Consider the following 17,240-nt stretch of genomic DNA (forward strand, 5'->3'; position numbering starts at 1 on the left):
TATGGATGTGAGGTAGGGTCTGCCAGCTCTCACGTGAGCCTTCCCACCCCTTTGCAGCCAGCCTTTGTGTCTGACTCTGTGGAAAGCATGTAGTCAGAGCTGGTTTTATTTCTTACCTGCTCCCATGTTCTCTGCCTTCCTGTTGTCCACTCACATTAATGTTGCTACTGCTCCATGGGGATGAGTCTGCCATTTTATTTCTGATTTTACATGTGTCTGTCATTTTGTTCCTTATTCTCCTTTGACTACTTTCTTTTGAATTAAATATCTTCTAATATCACATTTTTATCTCTTTAAAGCTTTTTGCCTCACTATACATTTTTATTTTCCTAGTGGTTGCCCTGGCGCTCACTGCACACATCCTCCCTTTCCAGAATATCCTTCAGGGAGACAAGGGACTCCTACGGCTCTGGCCTTTCCCCACTCTGCAGTCTTGTCACATGTGCTGTATCCTTGTATGTGACAGACCCCACAGTGCACTGTCCCTGATTATGACTTTTATAATTTGATGTCTATTAAAAAAACTGAAAAAAGGGCCTCTCTGGTGGCACAAGGGGTTAAGTCTCAGCACTATGAAGCTATCGGCAGCTGCTGCAGCATGAATTCCATCCCTGGCCAGGGAGCTACCCACATGGCTCAACAGACCTCTCCTGTCTCACCTGCTGCTCCCTTCAGTGGTGTATTTCAGTCAGCCCACCTGTTCTGCTCCCCACTCTGTCTCTGGGGAATCCTCTCATCCCCCTCCCCCCATTCTGCACCTCTGGCCTACACCCCAGCTCTTATATGCATAAATAAATAAATTAAATCTTTTTTTAAAAAAAGCTGAGAAAATCCACTGAGTTTGTATTTATCGAGTTTGTTTTGTTAACCTTATTTTACTTCTCACTTTCTTCATTTGTTCCTGTGGGTGGGACTTACCATTTGGCATCACTGCCTCTCTCCAGTCAGCCCTACTCTTTGTGTTGTTAGTGTCCAACATGTTGCTTTTATACATCTGCAGGCTCAACAAGGCAGTTATCATGTGTTTTTGTTTCATCTCTTCAGTTGAGAGAAAAAAATCCAAGAAATAATATGTGTACCATTTTTATAGATATGTAGTCACCCTCTCTGGTGTGCATGTTGTGTGTGGGCTTGTGTGTGGTTCGTGTCACCTTCCAGGACACCTGCCTTCAGCTTGCAGACAGTGGGAGGCAATTGGAAGCCCCGCTAGAGTCCTGTGCTTATTTGTTTGGGGTGTCTTTATTTTACTTCACTTTTGAATGAAGTTTCAAACCTCCATTTTGATTTCTTGGCTGATGTTTGTTTTCTCCTGACCATCTTACCCCAGTTTTCAGGCCTTGCTGTTCTGCCCAGATATAACCTTGTGCGGTGCTGACATGCTGGCCTGCCCCAGTGGCAATGGTCTTGACCTTGAGTGCCCCTGACATGGGGGGCCTAACCCAAGCGGTGACTGTCCTGACCTTGAGCGGCCCCTGTTCTGCTGGCCTGCCCCGAGTGGTGTCAGTGCATATTTATCCCTTGCTGCTGTTGTCATAATTTTCTTGACATGTCTCTCTGTGGACTTCTTTGTGATTCTCTTCCTCAGAATTTGTTGAGTTTCTTGGGTGTTTACCTTGTTTTTTGTTTAAGTTGTGAATTTTCCAGCTGTTATTTCTTAAAATGTTTCTTCATCTCATCTCCCCCTTCTCTCTCTCTCTGGCCCTCTTGTTGCACATGTGTTGATGGACTCAATGGCACCCCGTCTTTGCGGCTTCCATGACTCTTTGAGCCTCTGGTCATTATTCTTCATTCTTTCTTGGCTCTGGACTTTACACAGGCAGTGTTATCTTTTTTTTTTTAAATTTAAAAATTTTTTTTTTTATTATTTATTTATACAAGCACTGGGTACAGTCAGAAGCGCGGGAGGGTGAGAGAATTCACCAGAGCCAGAGCGGGGAGCAGAGCAGGCAGAAGGACTGAAGCACACTGCTGAGGGGAGCAGCGGGCGGCAGGAGAGGTCTGCGCGCCTTGTGGGACCCTCCTCCAGTGGCTGGGGAGCAGCCGGGGAGCAGCCGGGGAGCAGCCGGGGATCGAACCAGCACTGCAGAGGCTGCGGGCAGCTTCGCAACCCAGCGCTCAACCGCTGCGCCACCAGGGAGGCCTGCAGTGTTATCTTTTGCCTCTATCTTCAAGTTTGTCAGTTCACTCTTCTGACAGTTCACATCTGACCTTGAGTCCTATTAGTGAAGTTCTTATTCTGTTTATTATGCCTTTTAATTCCTGCATTTCCATTTGAGTCTACTTTATAATTCGGATGTCTTTATTTATACTTTATGTTTAAGGGACATTGTCATCAGCCCTTCCTTGAAATGGAAAGAAGGCACCTGGAAGCCAAGTCTGGTGTCTTACCTCCCCAGTGAAATAGTGCAGGAAGTGGGAAAGGGTGCAGCTTGAGGCTATAGGAGTCTAGGCTGGAGGAGTCAAGGCTGGAGGAGTCAGGGCTTCAGGAGTCGAGGCTGGAGGAGTCTAGCAGCTGCACTGTGGCTAACAGAGGAGGGTCGAGTGACTGAATCGCCTTCCCCCGCTAGACCCATTTGAGGTGAGCACATAAGGGCTCCTAAGGTAACACGGTGGGTTTCTGCTCCTTCAGTGGAATCGCAGAGGGATTGAACAGTCATATGACATGCCCGAAAGTCAAGCCGCTTAGGGACCTCTGGTGTCAGTGGGGTCATCTTAGGGTGCCCTCAAGTGCAGCAGAAGGATGGGGTTACCTGGCATTCCCTTCCTCTGTTTCCTGTCAACTGGTGGTTGGAGCTAGAGATTTGGGGACATTCACATGTGATTCATTTGGAGTGAATGCTTTATAGGTGTTGGTTTTTATTTCTCCGGGAGGCACAGAATGTTTGGTTGTCTCTCATTTTATGATAGTACTGTTGGTGATGATATTCTAGTTCTGTCATTCATATACTTGCTGGCACATTTCTGTGAAAAGCTTTCTCATGGTATCTGGTTACTCTGAAGAAGAGCTTGAATGTTTCCCTTTATGTACTGTTATCCAAAATAAGTTCATTCCCTGGCATCCTCGAGAAGTGACCTGTGAGCTATTCTGTTGTTTTGTTTTTTTTGGTAGTGTTACTTTTAGGTTCAAATTGATTTGATGTCATTCAGTCTATTTCAGGCTTACAGACTTGTTTCTGCTTTGCTGTGGGGGCCCCTTGGATTTGTTGCAAGTGCTTTTGACTGGACTCTGGTGCTTGGCCCCTTCCTTGTCCTCTGGAGGCAGCTTCCTCCAGCACATTTCCTGCCCTGCCCTGGGAAGTGGCTTTCCGAGTCTGCAGCCCGGGCCTGTTCATTGCTGATGACTTGGTCATTGTTTCTGCATAAGAACCAGGAAATACATATTGCACCCTTTTTAAGATTAACATGCAGATACTTTCCATTAAAATACAGGGCCACCTTATTACAACTTAACTAATTGATCTTAATCTATATCTCCCATACCCAGAGTCCTGGTTGTCATCATTGTTACTCACTTGCTTCACCCACTAACATGTACCTGCCATGACACTGCCAACACCATCACCAACCTGCCATCAGTGTGAACAGCCCAAGAGTACATGGCTGTGTCCTGAAGATGGAAAAAGCAGTAGCTCTTTCCATCTTCAGGACATAGCCATGTACTCTCAGGACAAGTACTGTGAAAAAACAGGCGAATCATTATATATCAAGTCAAGTAAAATAATTCCTGTATGGTTAATTTATTAATTTTTTTAAAAAAGATTTGTTTATTTATACAAGCACTGGGGTACAGACCAGAGGTGCAGGAGGATGAGAGAATTCACCAGGGACAAAGCAGGGAGCAGAACAGGCAGGACTGAAATACACTGCTGAGGAGAGCAGCGGGCAAGACAGGAGAGGTCTGCTGTGTCATGTGGGTAGCTCCCTGGCTGGGGATCGAACTTGTGTTGCAGTGAATGTGGATAGCTTCACAGATTGCGTCTTAACCCCTTGTGCAACCAGGGAGGCCCCTCATTTATTAATTTTGATATCTAGGAATTGCTTAAGAGGTTTTTTAAAAGGAGTATATAAAATATACATAATTCCAAACTCTGATTCACAAAACAATGCTTAATTAGGAAATTCTAGTTTCCATCCATGTCCTCTCTACTCTTACTCTCCATTCCCATTCTTCCCCATGTTTTTAGTTACTCTTTCATTAAAAACAAACAAACAAACAAAAAAAAAAACGGTACATAGATCTATATTCATTCTCTCCTCAGCTTCTTAGGTGGCAGCACATGCACGGCCCTCCCCAGTAATGTGATCCTGTGTTTACACTGGCCAGCAGAGACGCTGCAGCCTTCCTGAGGCCCCACGGGTCTCTGTGGGTTCACATCTCATGTTCAAAGATCCCATCTTAAGTTTTGTTTTCTTACAACATGTGGGATTATTTTATTTTTCCTAGTTTTAAAACCACAAGGCTGCTTTATAATTTTGCTGACTTTGCATGTAGTAGTGAATACTTGTTAAATGAAACTTTATTTTTAAGAGATCTGAAAAAGAGCTTTTTGAACTTAGTTTGCGTTTTCTTATGACTTCATTGATTCACAGCACTTATTTGATGATAGTAATAACTTTTAATGTAACCTCTGTCCTATATGCGTTATGCTGTCTGCTCTGAATGCTCTGATGACTAGGAGAAGAAATCCAGAGTTAACTTAGGCCTCTCTTTAGGAAGACTCCGTCTTGGAGCACCATACATAACCGTGTGTTGAATTTAATGTATCACCCTAAACACGGCTAGTATAGTGGTCCTCTGATCCTAATGTGTTTGTGATTCTTCCTACTAAAGGAAACAATAAAGTGAACTTTTAAACTTCCACATGGAACATCGATGTTAAATTTACTTTTAATAGATACTTTAAAGATTTTTGTATGTTTTAGGTTCAAAACAAACTTGAGTGGAAAGTACAGAGAAAGCACTCTGATCTCAGGTGTCCATTATCCTGATATCCTACAGAGTAGTTTCTGCCCCAGCAGTCCTCTGTTCTACCTATTTGTCCCTCCTTCCCTTGAAATTTGATTTTTTTAATTTTAAAATGAGCTTGTATTAAAACCTCAAAATTTTTTTTTTTTTTACACAAATAATTTCAAGCTGTTGCTTTTACTTGAGTATAACTGTTAGGAAATACTTCTAGTGCATTTCATTTATCCATATTGTGTTCTAGAATTGGAGTCAGATAAGCTTTTAATGTACCAAGTCTGCTGTTTTCTCTCTCTCTTTCTCGCTTACCAATAGCAATTTTCTTTCTCAAGAGAAATCCTGATCCCGGCATGCTTATTCTCAGAACTGTTCCTTTATCATTGCCTTTGACCTTCACCTTGCATGTGGCAGTGGCTGATCCACATTTGGCTTGTTGCTGTTGCTGCAGCAGAAGCTCTTGGGGGGCCATCTTCAGCTAGTGGGACCTGTATATAGTGGGGAGTGGGGAGAGGGAGAGACTTGCAGGACTACTCCAAGGCCTTTTCCTGCCCATGTACTTCTGAGATTTTATGAGAACGTGAAATCTGTTAACTCAGGAAATGACTTAAATAAGCAGAAGTTCTGTCAGGGTGTGTTTCATTCATTGATGATGCTTTTTGCCAACATGCGTCTTTCTAGCAAAGCCCCTACTCCTCCCCACCCCCATTCTCCCCAAGCCTGGCTGACTCTCTGTCCTCGTCCCTTCAGTGCATCCCACTCTTCGTCCAGCTGGCCCTGGAGAGGCTGACCCGCGGGGTAAACACCAGCGAGCTGCGCACCATGTGTCTGCAGGTGGCGATTGCTGCCCTCTACTACAACCCTGACCTGCTTCTGCACACGCTGGAGAGCATCCATCTGCCCCACAACCCAGGGCCCGTGACTGCACAGTTCATAAACCAGTGGATGAATGACACCGACTGTTTTCTTGGGTATGTGACTTTTGGCTTTAACACTGCCTTTCTGTTTCATGAGAGTGGACTGCTGGACGTGTGCACGTCAGAGCAAGTGGCAGGGGCTTTCATACCTGGTGTGCTGGTCACACCACATGGGGGGCGTTGGGGCTGTGTGTGGTGAGAGCTGGTGTGAGCTAGTGCGAGGGACAGGCTGTTTTTGACTTACAGTTTTGGTTTCATCTCTAGGATAAAATGTCTGTCCAGGTTCCACTTGAAGTGTCCGTCCAGGTCATTACATTTCTCTGGGTGGAAACATTCTAAATGGGCCCCTTTGTCAGGAAAGTGCTGGTGAAGGCCAGCATACCGTCTCAGGATAGTAAACTCCCAACAGATCTTGGGGAACTGATGGTCAAAGGCGAGTGAGGAGGTCGTCATTGTGGCCCAGGTGCCCCCTGGGAGGAGAGCCTGGCCTTGTGGGAAGCTCTCTCCTTGTTTTCAAACTTAGGGAGGTGGGAGTTCACCTGGCAGGCTCGTGCTGCCCTTGAGCAACCCCACACAAACTAGAGACTGCGTCATGCTAGCACTTGAGCTCGACTGCTGATTGACTTGCTGGAAACACCAGAAGGAGCTAGTGCTCTTTTACAGATTTGCAAGGTGGCGTTTGGAAAAGCTATCAGTGGGACACTGCTAAGTATCGGGAGGGTGGTGGGGTGGGTACAGCGGAGGGTCTTCAGATATGTGGCACTCTCTCATCCTGCTTGTAGGGGACTGGAGTTTATCCTGATGTAGATTTCTCATTAAAGCCTTGAAGGGAACAACATATTTTATATTGTGCCTAACATTATCTGTGACAAAGAGGATGGGCCAGTGAGTATAGGCTGGGGCCTTCGCAGGTGTCTCTTCATTAGTATCTCTGAGCAATTTTCTGAAGGTGGGCAGCCATTGCTAGGCTGAGCACGCCTGGAGCAGCCTCGTGGAGCCCGCCCCCCCCCCCCCATAGCCCTTTTCCTACCTCTCCTGCCATCACCCTCCTGGCTGACCTCAGCCAGGTCCTGGTGCCGGACTCCCCCATACAGCCTCAGCCCACTTACCCCCTGCACATCTGCGGCTCGAGCCACCCAGCAAGAAACAGCAGCAACCGGTCACATGTTTTCACTGCCTGTGCCGTGTGTTGCTCTTATGTATATAGATTGACTGCCTGAATGTTTTGTTCATTCCTGCAATTTTAAGAGCCTTGATACCAATACAGCAGTTTTTTCATTCTTCGATCTGTTTAGTTGTGAATGACTTAGAAGAAACACTTAGCAGAAAATGTGTGTCATGTATTGATCTCTTTGTCCAATTTTTCGTCTTCAGAATGGAATTTTCCTTATCCTGCTATGGCAGAGGATGTCTCACAGGTTTACTTGTAAGCCACATGCTCAGCTTATGCTGAGTTTTTCAAGTAGGGTGGGGGGTTAATGTGGAGTCTCTGCGCCCACTAACCTTGTAAATCAAGTGAACAGAGCCAGAGTTGAAGGGACTTTTCCTTCTTCTGCCGGATAGGAATTTTATGCTGTCAAATATATGTATTCCTGTTTTAGTAAGACTCCTTGTGCCAATACCAGAGATACCATTTTTATTAAACATAATTTGATGCTGTATCAAAGTTTATCATAATTGCAGACTTCGTTGATCTCTGATAACTGGTTTCCAAAACTTGGTTGGCGTGGACTTCACGCAGCATCAGGGGCACCTCGGCAGAACCGCCACGCTCCAACCTTGGGGTGCCCCGATGCTTCTTTCTATAGTTCCCCCCACACGTGTCCTCTTTCTCACTGCACATCTTGTCTCCTTTGGGATGGGCAGGCATCACGACCGGAAGATGTGCATCATAGGCCTGAGCATCCTCTTGGGACTACAGAACCGCCCTCCCGCAGTCGACGCCGTGGCAGGGCAGATCGTGCCCTCTGTCCTCTTCCTCTTTCTTGGCCTTAAGCAGGTCTGTGCTACCAGACAACTGGGGTCTCGGGAAGATCGCGCCAAGGCAGAGAAAGCCGACGTGGAAGAAAATGGTAACGCCACCTGCTTGCGATGGGTGCTAGCACTGATCTTGATGTGAAAAAACATTATCTTTGAATCTCAGTCTATTTGCAGTTAGTAGACAGATTTGTGTTCTTTTTCACATGTTGCACATTTAACAAATATTTTGGGTTTAGCTGCGTTAATTATATCACATGGGGTAAATTTAGATTTGTTAACCATTTGACACTTAAATGATACCTTTTTGAGTCTAATGCATGTTGTGGCACCCCAGGAAGTACATTTTTAATGGAATCGAGTGGCCTTGATGATGCATGGCCCAGTATTTCATGTTCTGGGCAGACCAAAGCTGTGAGTGAAGTCACCCATCAGGTTAAGATGAAAGAGTCGGGAGAGCAGGTTACTAGGAGAGCCTGGTATTTGAAAAATGGTTCTTAGTGACTCTTCATCAGAAATGTGAATTGGAAGACAGTTGTGGTTAATGAGATTTGCTACATTGAGTGCTAAAGTTAAGACAGTCAGCGTCAAGCCTATTAGATCTCTCTTTCATTTTTTTTTAAGGATTTATTTATGCATACAAGAGGTAGGGTACAGGCCAGAGATGTGGGGGTGGGGGGGGGGTGACAGGATTCACCAGTGACAGAGTGGGGAACAGAACAGGCAGACTGACTGAAATACACTGCTGAGGGGAGCAGCGGGCGAGATAGGCGAGGTCTAGCCTGCGCCATGTGGGTAGCTCCCTGGCCTGCCGGGAATCGAACTCGTGTTGCAGAGGCTGCAGATTGCTTCATAGTGTGATGCTTAACCCCTTATGCCACCAGGGAGGCCCCTAGATCTCTCTTTTATTTAATGATGCAAAATTTCCTTGTAGGGCCGAGGAAATAACATTATCCAACTCTAAGGGGAGTTTTTTTCTTGTTTGGTTAAAAACAGAGACTTCCTTAACTGAGAAAAATCAGAACTTTGCCTGGAAAGTATATTTTCAATACTAAATTCTATGACCTCAACGTGTGTGGTGTCAGGCCGTGCAGCCTCACCCCAGTTTATCCAACACATGGGCTGCTTATCCCCAAGCCCCACCTCATTGTGGCTTGTTTGTGTTTGAATTCCATGTAACTGGAGGGTTTGTTTGTTTGTTTGGCTATGTATGTGCCGACAATTAGAATTCCTTTCTCAGTGTCTTATAATATTTCTAACTTTTTACTTTGCTCGTTCTTTACTGCCTTATAACTTATATGACTTGGGGGAAATTTTTCTGGTAATGTCCCAGACTGCCTTGTATTTCTTACTAAAGTACAGAATGATTGACTCGCAAAGGTATTTCTTGCTGACTTTGTGATTATACCTTTGTGATACACACACTCACTCATCTAAGTGGTAAAAACTATGGTTTCTAGACTTATCCCTAAAATGACCTAGCATTTTAATCCAGGCACAACGTGAAAATCAATCTATGTTTTACAGACCAGTTTTGCATGAGTATTGCCCAGTGTGGCTTCACTCTAGGCTTTTCCTTGTAGCTGGGCTCTGCATTTGCCACCTGCTGGTTATCGACAGCACTAACTTAACTGCTTGGCCTGGAGCAGCACTTTAAATAGATACAAAATCCAGGGCGCTGCACAGCTTAGCTCTTAGCTTTTGAGCCCACTTGTTGCAGCCGGTTTATTTCTCCTTTACATTTCTGTATATTTTTTCTTCCTATTAGCAGAAATGACCTCTTCACCTGACCACTTCTGAGCATTTCATTATCAGCCCTATTGTAAAGAGGCCTGAATTCTCAGTGGGAGTTGTTGGTGTTTAAAGCACATGTGCTGACCGCACAATCATTTTGTCTTTTTCAACAAAAATGTTCATCTTGGAATCTGTGGCTAAATAGTACTTTTATGTTAGCAGCAGGCAGCTGCAGCATAGCAGAGGTCAGCTCACCCGGGCCCCAGGCACAGGCTCGGCTGGAATGCAGCAGGAGATGCAGGAGAACAAAGTCATTTCTAGTTTAGCAAACTGCACTGTGGATAAGACTTATGACTTTATGTAAAATTACGGGGTAGTTTTTCTATCTCCTGACTGTCATTGTATGATTTTGGTTTTCTTTATGAAATTTCATATTTTCCCATGTGTTTTGACTTCTTTCAATTCTTCCATGGGTTCACAGAGGAGATTTCAAGTGATGAGGAGGACACAAATGTGACCCCCCAGGCCATGCAGTCCAACCCCGGGAGGGGTGAGGAGGAGGAGCAGGAGGAGGACTGGGATGAAGAGGTGCTGGAGGAAACGGCCCTGGAGGGCTTCAGCACCCCGCTCGACCTGGACAACAGCGTGGATGAGTATCAGTTCTTCACGCAGGCTCTGCTGAGTATGTCTTTGCTCCCTGAATCTTTAGATGTGTTTTCTAGACTCTTGTCTTCATTTCTTCCCATTAGAAGTTGTTTTGGGATCTGCCCGGTGTGCTTTAGATTCTTCCTAAAAATTTATTTTTATTATAGAGTTTCTCCAAAATACACAAAACTGTAGAGAATGGCATGGTGAATCACCCAGCCCCACAACCTCCAAGACTGTAAAGAGGCAGGCCAGGCAGCAGGGTACCTCCCAAAGGTGACCTCAGCTGGTGTCCGTCCTGGAATGCTCATGCAGTCCTTGGATGGGCACCCTTTTAGCAGAAAAGATGAAGTGTCTCAGGCATATGTTGCTTAAAAATTGTGGCCATAAACTTAATAGTATTCACAGTACCCACAGGAAGTGGCAGGTCCAGGAGCTTTAACCATATGAGCAATTACCACCTTGCAGACACTATCAATATGGTTCAAGGACTCACAGAGATTGGGGGAAATATTGGCTATACAAACACCACAGATTTAAATTAAGATCCATAGTTAACAAGACCTCTGCCAATGAATGCCAGCTACCCAGTATAAAAATGGAAAGATAAGTGAGAAATTTACAGAATTAAAAATAAAGAAACCAATGAAGATATCTAGAAAATTATTATTATTATTTTTTTTATAGAGGCATGTTTTTATTTATTTATTTATTTGTTTGTTTGTTTATACATGCACTGGGTACAGTCAGAAGCACGGGAGGGTGAGAGAATTCACCAGAGCCAGAGTGGGGAGCAGAGCAGGCAGAAGGACCAAAGTACACTGCTGAGGAGAGCAGCGGGCATCAGGAGAGGTCTGCGTGCCATGTGGGACCCTCCTCTGGTGGTGGCTAGGGAGCAGCCAGGAATCGAACCGGCGCCGCAGAGGCCGCGGGCAGCTTCGCAACCCAGCGCTCAACCGCTGCGCCACCGGGGAGGCCCATCTAGAAAATTATTATAAAGAAATTATAACTCCCCAAAAGTCTCCTTTATATCAGTTGTTGTTTTCAAAGTTACATAGTATTTCTCTGGTTGCATCAAAATATAACTTATTTCCACTGATGGACATATGGGTATTTCTTGTTTTTTTTGCTATTACAAGCGATATTAAAGTGGACGTCCTTGCATGTAAAGCGCTGTCCCTGCACAGTAGAGCTCGTTTAATGTGCTGGCATTATCTAGTATCCCCCAAAATACCACTGGTACAGTGGGCCCCACATCCTGTGGGACTTCCGCACAGGGAGTACAAGAGCCTGACTGTGGAGCTGCAATGCCCCAGGCGAGGCCTCCAGAATCGGTGTTGTCATAACCAGCAGGGAAGCTTGTGGGTCTTAGGTGGGATCTCAGGATGTGAGATACTGCTCAGGTGATAGTTCGGCTTCTGGCCTTGGATGCACATGTTTTAAGCCTGTCAGGTAACTACTATTTTAAGCCTGTCAAGTGACCAGATAGGACCAGATGGACTTTTGGACTGAGGTGGCCTTTGTCCCATCGCCCACTGGGTGTTTTGCTGTTAGCTGGTGACACTGGGATGTGTTTGTCTCCTTCAGAGGACTTACCAGGTGACTTGTGCAAAAAGAGCTGAAGGGGGCTGGACCTAGGAACCTGGCGTTGGGAGATGACACCATTAATTCAAGAGTAACAGGCCCCAAGTGGAAGGGTGGCTGTTGGTGGGGGGCAGACTGCAGGTGCAGATAGCTGGGGGCTCTGATGTGGCAGGACATGGTTAGCGAGGTGAGGGTGCCACAGTGGCCACGGGGAGACTGGTAGGACACGCTGGCTATGGGGAGATCAAGAGGCAAAATGCTGAATTTGGTTGGGAGACAAGTTTGTAAATGGAATCATCCAGGGAACAGTTTTGCCCAAAGGAGTACCTGTGGGCTCTTGGCCCAGGGAGGTGCTGAAGCTTAGGCAGCTCAGGAGGTCCAGATGAGAGTGGTCACGACTCCAGGTGTCTTCCCAGGCCTGGGCTTTAGGGACTGGTCACGGTAGCTCTCCAGGAAGAAGGGGAGATAGTGATGGGCAGAGGGAGGCCAAGCAGAGACTCTCAGATCCCGTCCTCAGGGTACTCCAAGAGTGGCACTGACAAGTGATGCTCGGGCCTCCCTGACTCACATGGACCTTAGCCGGTGCTTGTCACCATGCTGTCCTCCTGGTCTCTTGCTGTCTATGCTCATGAGCAGATCTCTGAAATAATAACTGTCGCCCTTATCTGTCCTTCCTCTCCCTGCACCGCCTGGCGCTGCCACAGCTGTGCAGAATCGGGACGCTGCGTGGTACCAGCTGCTGACGGCACCGCTCAGTGAGGACCAGCGGCGGGCGCTGCAGGAGGTGTACACGCTGGCGGAGCACCGCAGGACCGTGGCAGGTCAGCCGCTGGCATCCCAGAGGCCCAGCCACGCACTGTCCCCTAAATTGTTACAGGCCAGACTTTCAAGATAGTAAGAAATTACCGTCACTTAATGATTTTTTAGCTATTTTAAAAATAGATGTAGCACTGACATAGATGTGCAGCCTTATGCATCAGCATCTGTGTGTTCTATGGTCTGCTCACCCCCAAAGTTTCGGCCCCATGTCTGATCATTTCATCCCTCGCGAGGCCTTTGTGATATCATGGTGCCTCTGTCTGCAGTGGTGCTCTTCCTCACGTGGAGCCGCAGGTCTGGAAGGCATCTGGCTGAGGGAGAGCAAGTCAGCTGCTCTTAACTGTGATGAACTGCAGGCCCCTGTGATTTTTTCCAAGCAACTTGTATTCCTAGAGATGAAATACGATGCTCACTGATGGCACCTTTCGAATTGGAGAAATTATTTTATGCACACATTATAATGGTCACTCCTGGAAAATCAGTTGCAAAGAGAGAGTAATAACAATGTGGGAAACACCCTGGGACAGACACCTGGAGGCCAAAACCCAGGTCCTTATGTGTGGACTCAGACTGCAGCCCTGCACCGGCTCTGCAGCGGCCTCCCAGGAAGGCCACTGGGCCAGTGAAACTGACTTTGAGACTTGTTTTCATTTTCCTTATTCTTTTTTTTTTTAAAGATTTATTTATTTATTTTATACAAGAACTGGGGTACAGGCCAGATGCACGGGAGGGTGAGAGGATTCACCAGAGAGAGAGCAGGGAACAGAACAGGCAGAGTGATGAAATACACTGCTGAGGGGAGCGGAGGGCGAGACAGGAGAGGTCTGCCGTGCCATGTGGGACCCTCGCTGGCTGGCCAGGATCGAACTGGCACTGCAGAGGCTGCAGACAGCTTCACAGCATGGCGCTCAACCTCCTGTGCCACCAGGGGAGGCCCTCATTTTCCTTATTCTTAGTGAGCTGGACTCTGCCCAGCGACAACTGAGGAAGGAACCTTGGACGGCCATCACTGCTCCTTCGCACCGCATGGGTGTGGGTCAAGGGGAGCACTGAGGATGCTGTTCAGGGCCCTCCCACTGTGCCAGTGCCAGCCAGGCTGGAGGCGACACTTTTACCCACTCTCCCCTTCCCTTTGGGCCCTTCTCACCCTGAACTATTTCCTTATTCTTTTCCGAGGTAGAGGACATAACTCCTCACTGACATGGGTCTGTTAGAGGCTGATGTTCAATCCAGCAGGATAATTAATGCCACCCATCCTGTGCCCTCCTAGTGCCCCAAATAAGGAGCTGACTCCTTAGAGGTTATTTCCAACATTGTCACCTTAAATACGTCTCTCCCCCGCCACCCCGCTTCTTTTGGCAAATTCTAGAGGCAAAGAAGAAGATTGAACAACAGGGAGGCTTCACGTTTGAAAACAAAGGCGTTCTCTCAGCATTTAACTTCGGGACTCTGCCCAGCGACAACTGAGGAAGGAACCTTGGACGGCCAAGTCACTGCTCCTTCGCACCGCACGGGTGTGGGTCAAGGGGAGCACTGGGGATGCTGTTCAGGGCCCTCCCACTGTGCCAGTGCCTGCCAGGCTGGAGGCGACACTTTTACCCCACTCTTCCCTTTCCTTTGGGCCCTTCTCACCCTGAACTATATATTTTAAGCAGCTACTGTAATGGTTGAAATTAAAGAAAAAGAAGATCATTGGACTGCAGAGAACAAACCATGTGTTCCAAAGACTGACGAGGGTTCCGGAGGGCTGGACTGACAAGCACGTCTCAGGTTTGGCCATGCAGAATCATGGATTTATGCGGATAACAGTGCCTTCTGTTGTACATGAATTATCTGAAACATTTTTTTGGAGTGCATTGGAATTTTTTTTAAAGCATAAAACATATTTCTAGATATAATGAAAACCTTGGCTATATGTTGACCTATTCTGCATTTTACTATGTGAGTTTACTGTTAGGCAGTTATGACAAATCACTCTGGTTTCAAAAACATCCCCACTCCCCTTGGTGCCCCGTGCTGCTGGGGACGTTCTTCAGGGTTTAGAAAATATGCACTGGCTCTGGTTTTCTATAAGCTGTTGCATGGCTTTCCCAAGTAGGGTCTTATTCTCTCTCCCATAGTATTGTTTACCTCCTGAAGGGGGTCTGCAAATCTGCAGACTGATTTCACGCATGGCCCCATAAGCTCAGGACTCAAACATGGGTTGGCAACAGGTGGCGGGGGCTCTCTAGTCACCGGAATTAACGAGTCCGAGCATATTCTGAATCATGTACTTATATATGCGGTTGACTGGATGACACTAAAGCATGGGAAGCGGTAAGAGAGGTGCTGCAGGGGCATGCTGGTCAACAACTTACCATTCCAGCTCGGTTGGGCCCAGGTCCAAAGCATTTTCTAATATATCTATTTTTTAATGTAGGGAAAAGACCCAAATAGATGTAGCTTCTGGCTTTCTCACACACCTACATTTTCTACCTAGAGAGGACCAGTCTTTCTTACAGACTGGTGTGGCTCTTGGGTTTCTCAAGGGCTGGGGACACTGGTCATCAGCCGTCTTAGATGGTAGTGATGTAAGAGGACCTTTAGGACCTGTTGTAGATGGAAGTTTTGGCTGTTTTCTGAACCTGTTCAAGACCAAAACACGGATCTAGCTTTTTCATTCAGTAAAGTGAGAGCGTGTTTTCATGACTTAACACATAACTGGATGTGATAGAGTTTTCCATTTTTGTGAAATGTCTGCAGCTTATATTCTCCATCAGCGACTGGAGGAATTTTCTCCAGGTGCTTCTTCCAGAACCCTCCCTTGTGGATACAAACTGTTTTTAGAATTCTAGGTAATTCAAGCTGTCCTTTCAGTGGTAGCCTCAGAAGCCATGAGTTTCAGAGTCACACGACCCTGACTCACCTTTGCCCAGGGCAACAACGCTGAATGTGCCAAAGGCGGTGAGAAGGATGGTACTGGGGGGAGTTTTAAATATTTCGAGCTTCGAGACTCTTTTTATCCTCTCCATGTTCCAAAGGGTTTGATTTTAATACACCCAACATGCCTTCACAATGGCTGTCTCCTATAGCACGAAAGGGAAAGAAGTGTGAAGGGGCATCATCCTGTCTTATTTTTGAAGCCAGGGTAGTCATATCATTTTGTTACCAGCAGTGCTAACCCAATTGTGATCTGGTTACCTTGGAAATGCAGGAACTTACATGAATGTACTGTAAAATAAATGCGGACTGACTCCAAAACCTGGGACTCTTCTGTGTGGAATGTTTCCTGAGAGGTGACTGAATCCCGCTGTGAGGAGCAGCCCAAGGCAGGGCTGCGGGGGCCTGTCCACAGGCCTGGAGGTGCAGAGGAGAGCGACAGAAGCACATCAGCACTGGAAAGGACAGACTGGGGGCTGCAGTGGAGGCTTCCTGATGACCTACCATCAAGTCAGCCCAGTCTCTGGACTGTAAAGCCAGCTTTTTGAATCTCAAATACTCACCTAACAGGACAGTAAGCTACTTCTCCCCACTACTAATTTATGTTGAGACCATACCGAGTCAGCAAATTGTTAACAGCAAAAATTCCCAAGATTAAAAATCATTTGAACTGGTGCCATTTAAGTAAATATTGACTTACAGCCCAGTTTTCTGTTCAGCCAAGGAGATGGAGAACTGTAATAAGGTCCTGGGGGAGGTCAGTGAGGCCTGAGACTCCCAGTAGGCATGCAAACATGCATCTCCTCTGTAGAATAACTCCAGACGAGCCTTAAATTGTAATTCTTGCTGTCTTCACTTCTCTCTCCATTGAGATTGGTGTGGACGTGCCGACTGGGTGCCTTGGAACCCTATGGTCAGTGTGCTAGTGGTTATGGCCACACAGTTGGAACACAGAGGTTTGGATGGGTTGGATCATGCTTTAGGAGAAGCACAGACTTAAGGGTAACTGTAGGAGACAGGCCTGTGTGTGACAGGAGCCAGTGGCTGGTCAGCAGGGAGGCCAGGCCAGACAGCCATGGGGACAGAGGACAGAGGGGCCGTGCACTCTAGAGGGGTATGTGTGGGGTGGTCTGCTGTTCAAGGGGCAGTGAGTAAGCACATAGCAGGGAGCCAACTTGAAAACAAGATTTCATAGAAATTGGAGTTTTCTCAAAGCCTTAGGGACACCAGGAGTAGGAATGACCAACAACGTCTCCTAAGGATCTCCTTGGGCATGAAGGAAACACTGGGAGGATGGCAAGGCTCCTGGGCACCTCTCAGCTGTGGCCCTGGCTCCCAGCTCCGTTCTTCCAGTTCAGAGCGAGGCCAGTGCCCTTGGTTTCTCTTCCTTTGCAGTCCCCCTCTCCTGGGAACATCTGCAGCTCCTGGCTCCCTGATTCCAGACAAGCTGGCACCCCTGGGCCTCTCCTTACAACATACACGCACGCACGTGCAGTGAGTTAGAATTCCTGCAAAGTGTGTCATCTCTGGCCAGGAGTTCACTTCTCCCCTCTCTTCCACAGCACATTTGCTTGTTCTGTTTTGCCTCTAATTGTTCATGCCTTTGGGTTTAAGTTTGGGGGCAGAGACTTTGCTCTCATAGTATTCTGTACATGTCCTTTTTTTTTTCTTTTAAGATTTATTTA

The 17,240-nt window shown here is 46.7% G+C and overlaps 1 protein-coding gene across 4 annotated transcripts in view; it reads left to right on the top strand.

Moving 5' to 3' along the window:
* Positions 1-16,211, top strand: part of IPO8 (importin 8) — a 51,433-nt gene extending 35,222 nt beyond the window's left edge. For all 4 annotated transcript variants that reach the window (XM_037514088.2, XM_037514090.2, XM_037514091.2 and 1 more), the window contains 5 exons: positions 5,711-5,931; positions 7,744-7,949; positions 10,070-10,270; positions 12,522-12,638; positions 14,006-16,211. In XM_037514088.2, the coding sequence (XP_037369985.1) occupies positions 5,711-5,931; positions 7,744-7,949; positions 10,070-10,270; positions 12,522-12,638; positions 14,006-14,103 (843 nt within the window). In that variant the 3' untranslated portion in view covers positions 14,104-16,211. The remainder of the gene's footprint in view (positions 1-5,710; positions 5,932-7,743; positions 7,950-10,069; positions 10,271-12,521; positions 12,639-14,005) is intronic.
* Positions 16,212-17,240: the final 1,029 nt, after the last annotated feature.

The sequence above is a fragment of the Talpa occidentalis genome, unplaced genomic scaffold (genome assembly GCF_014898055.3).
Source record: "Talpa occidentalis isolate TD23 unplaced genomic scaffold, MPIMG_talOcc4v2.1 talOcc4.16, whole genome shotgun sequence".
Lineage (NCBI taxonomy): Eukaryota > Metazoa > Chordata > Mammalia > Eulipotyphla > Talpidae > Talpa > Talpa occidentalis.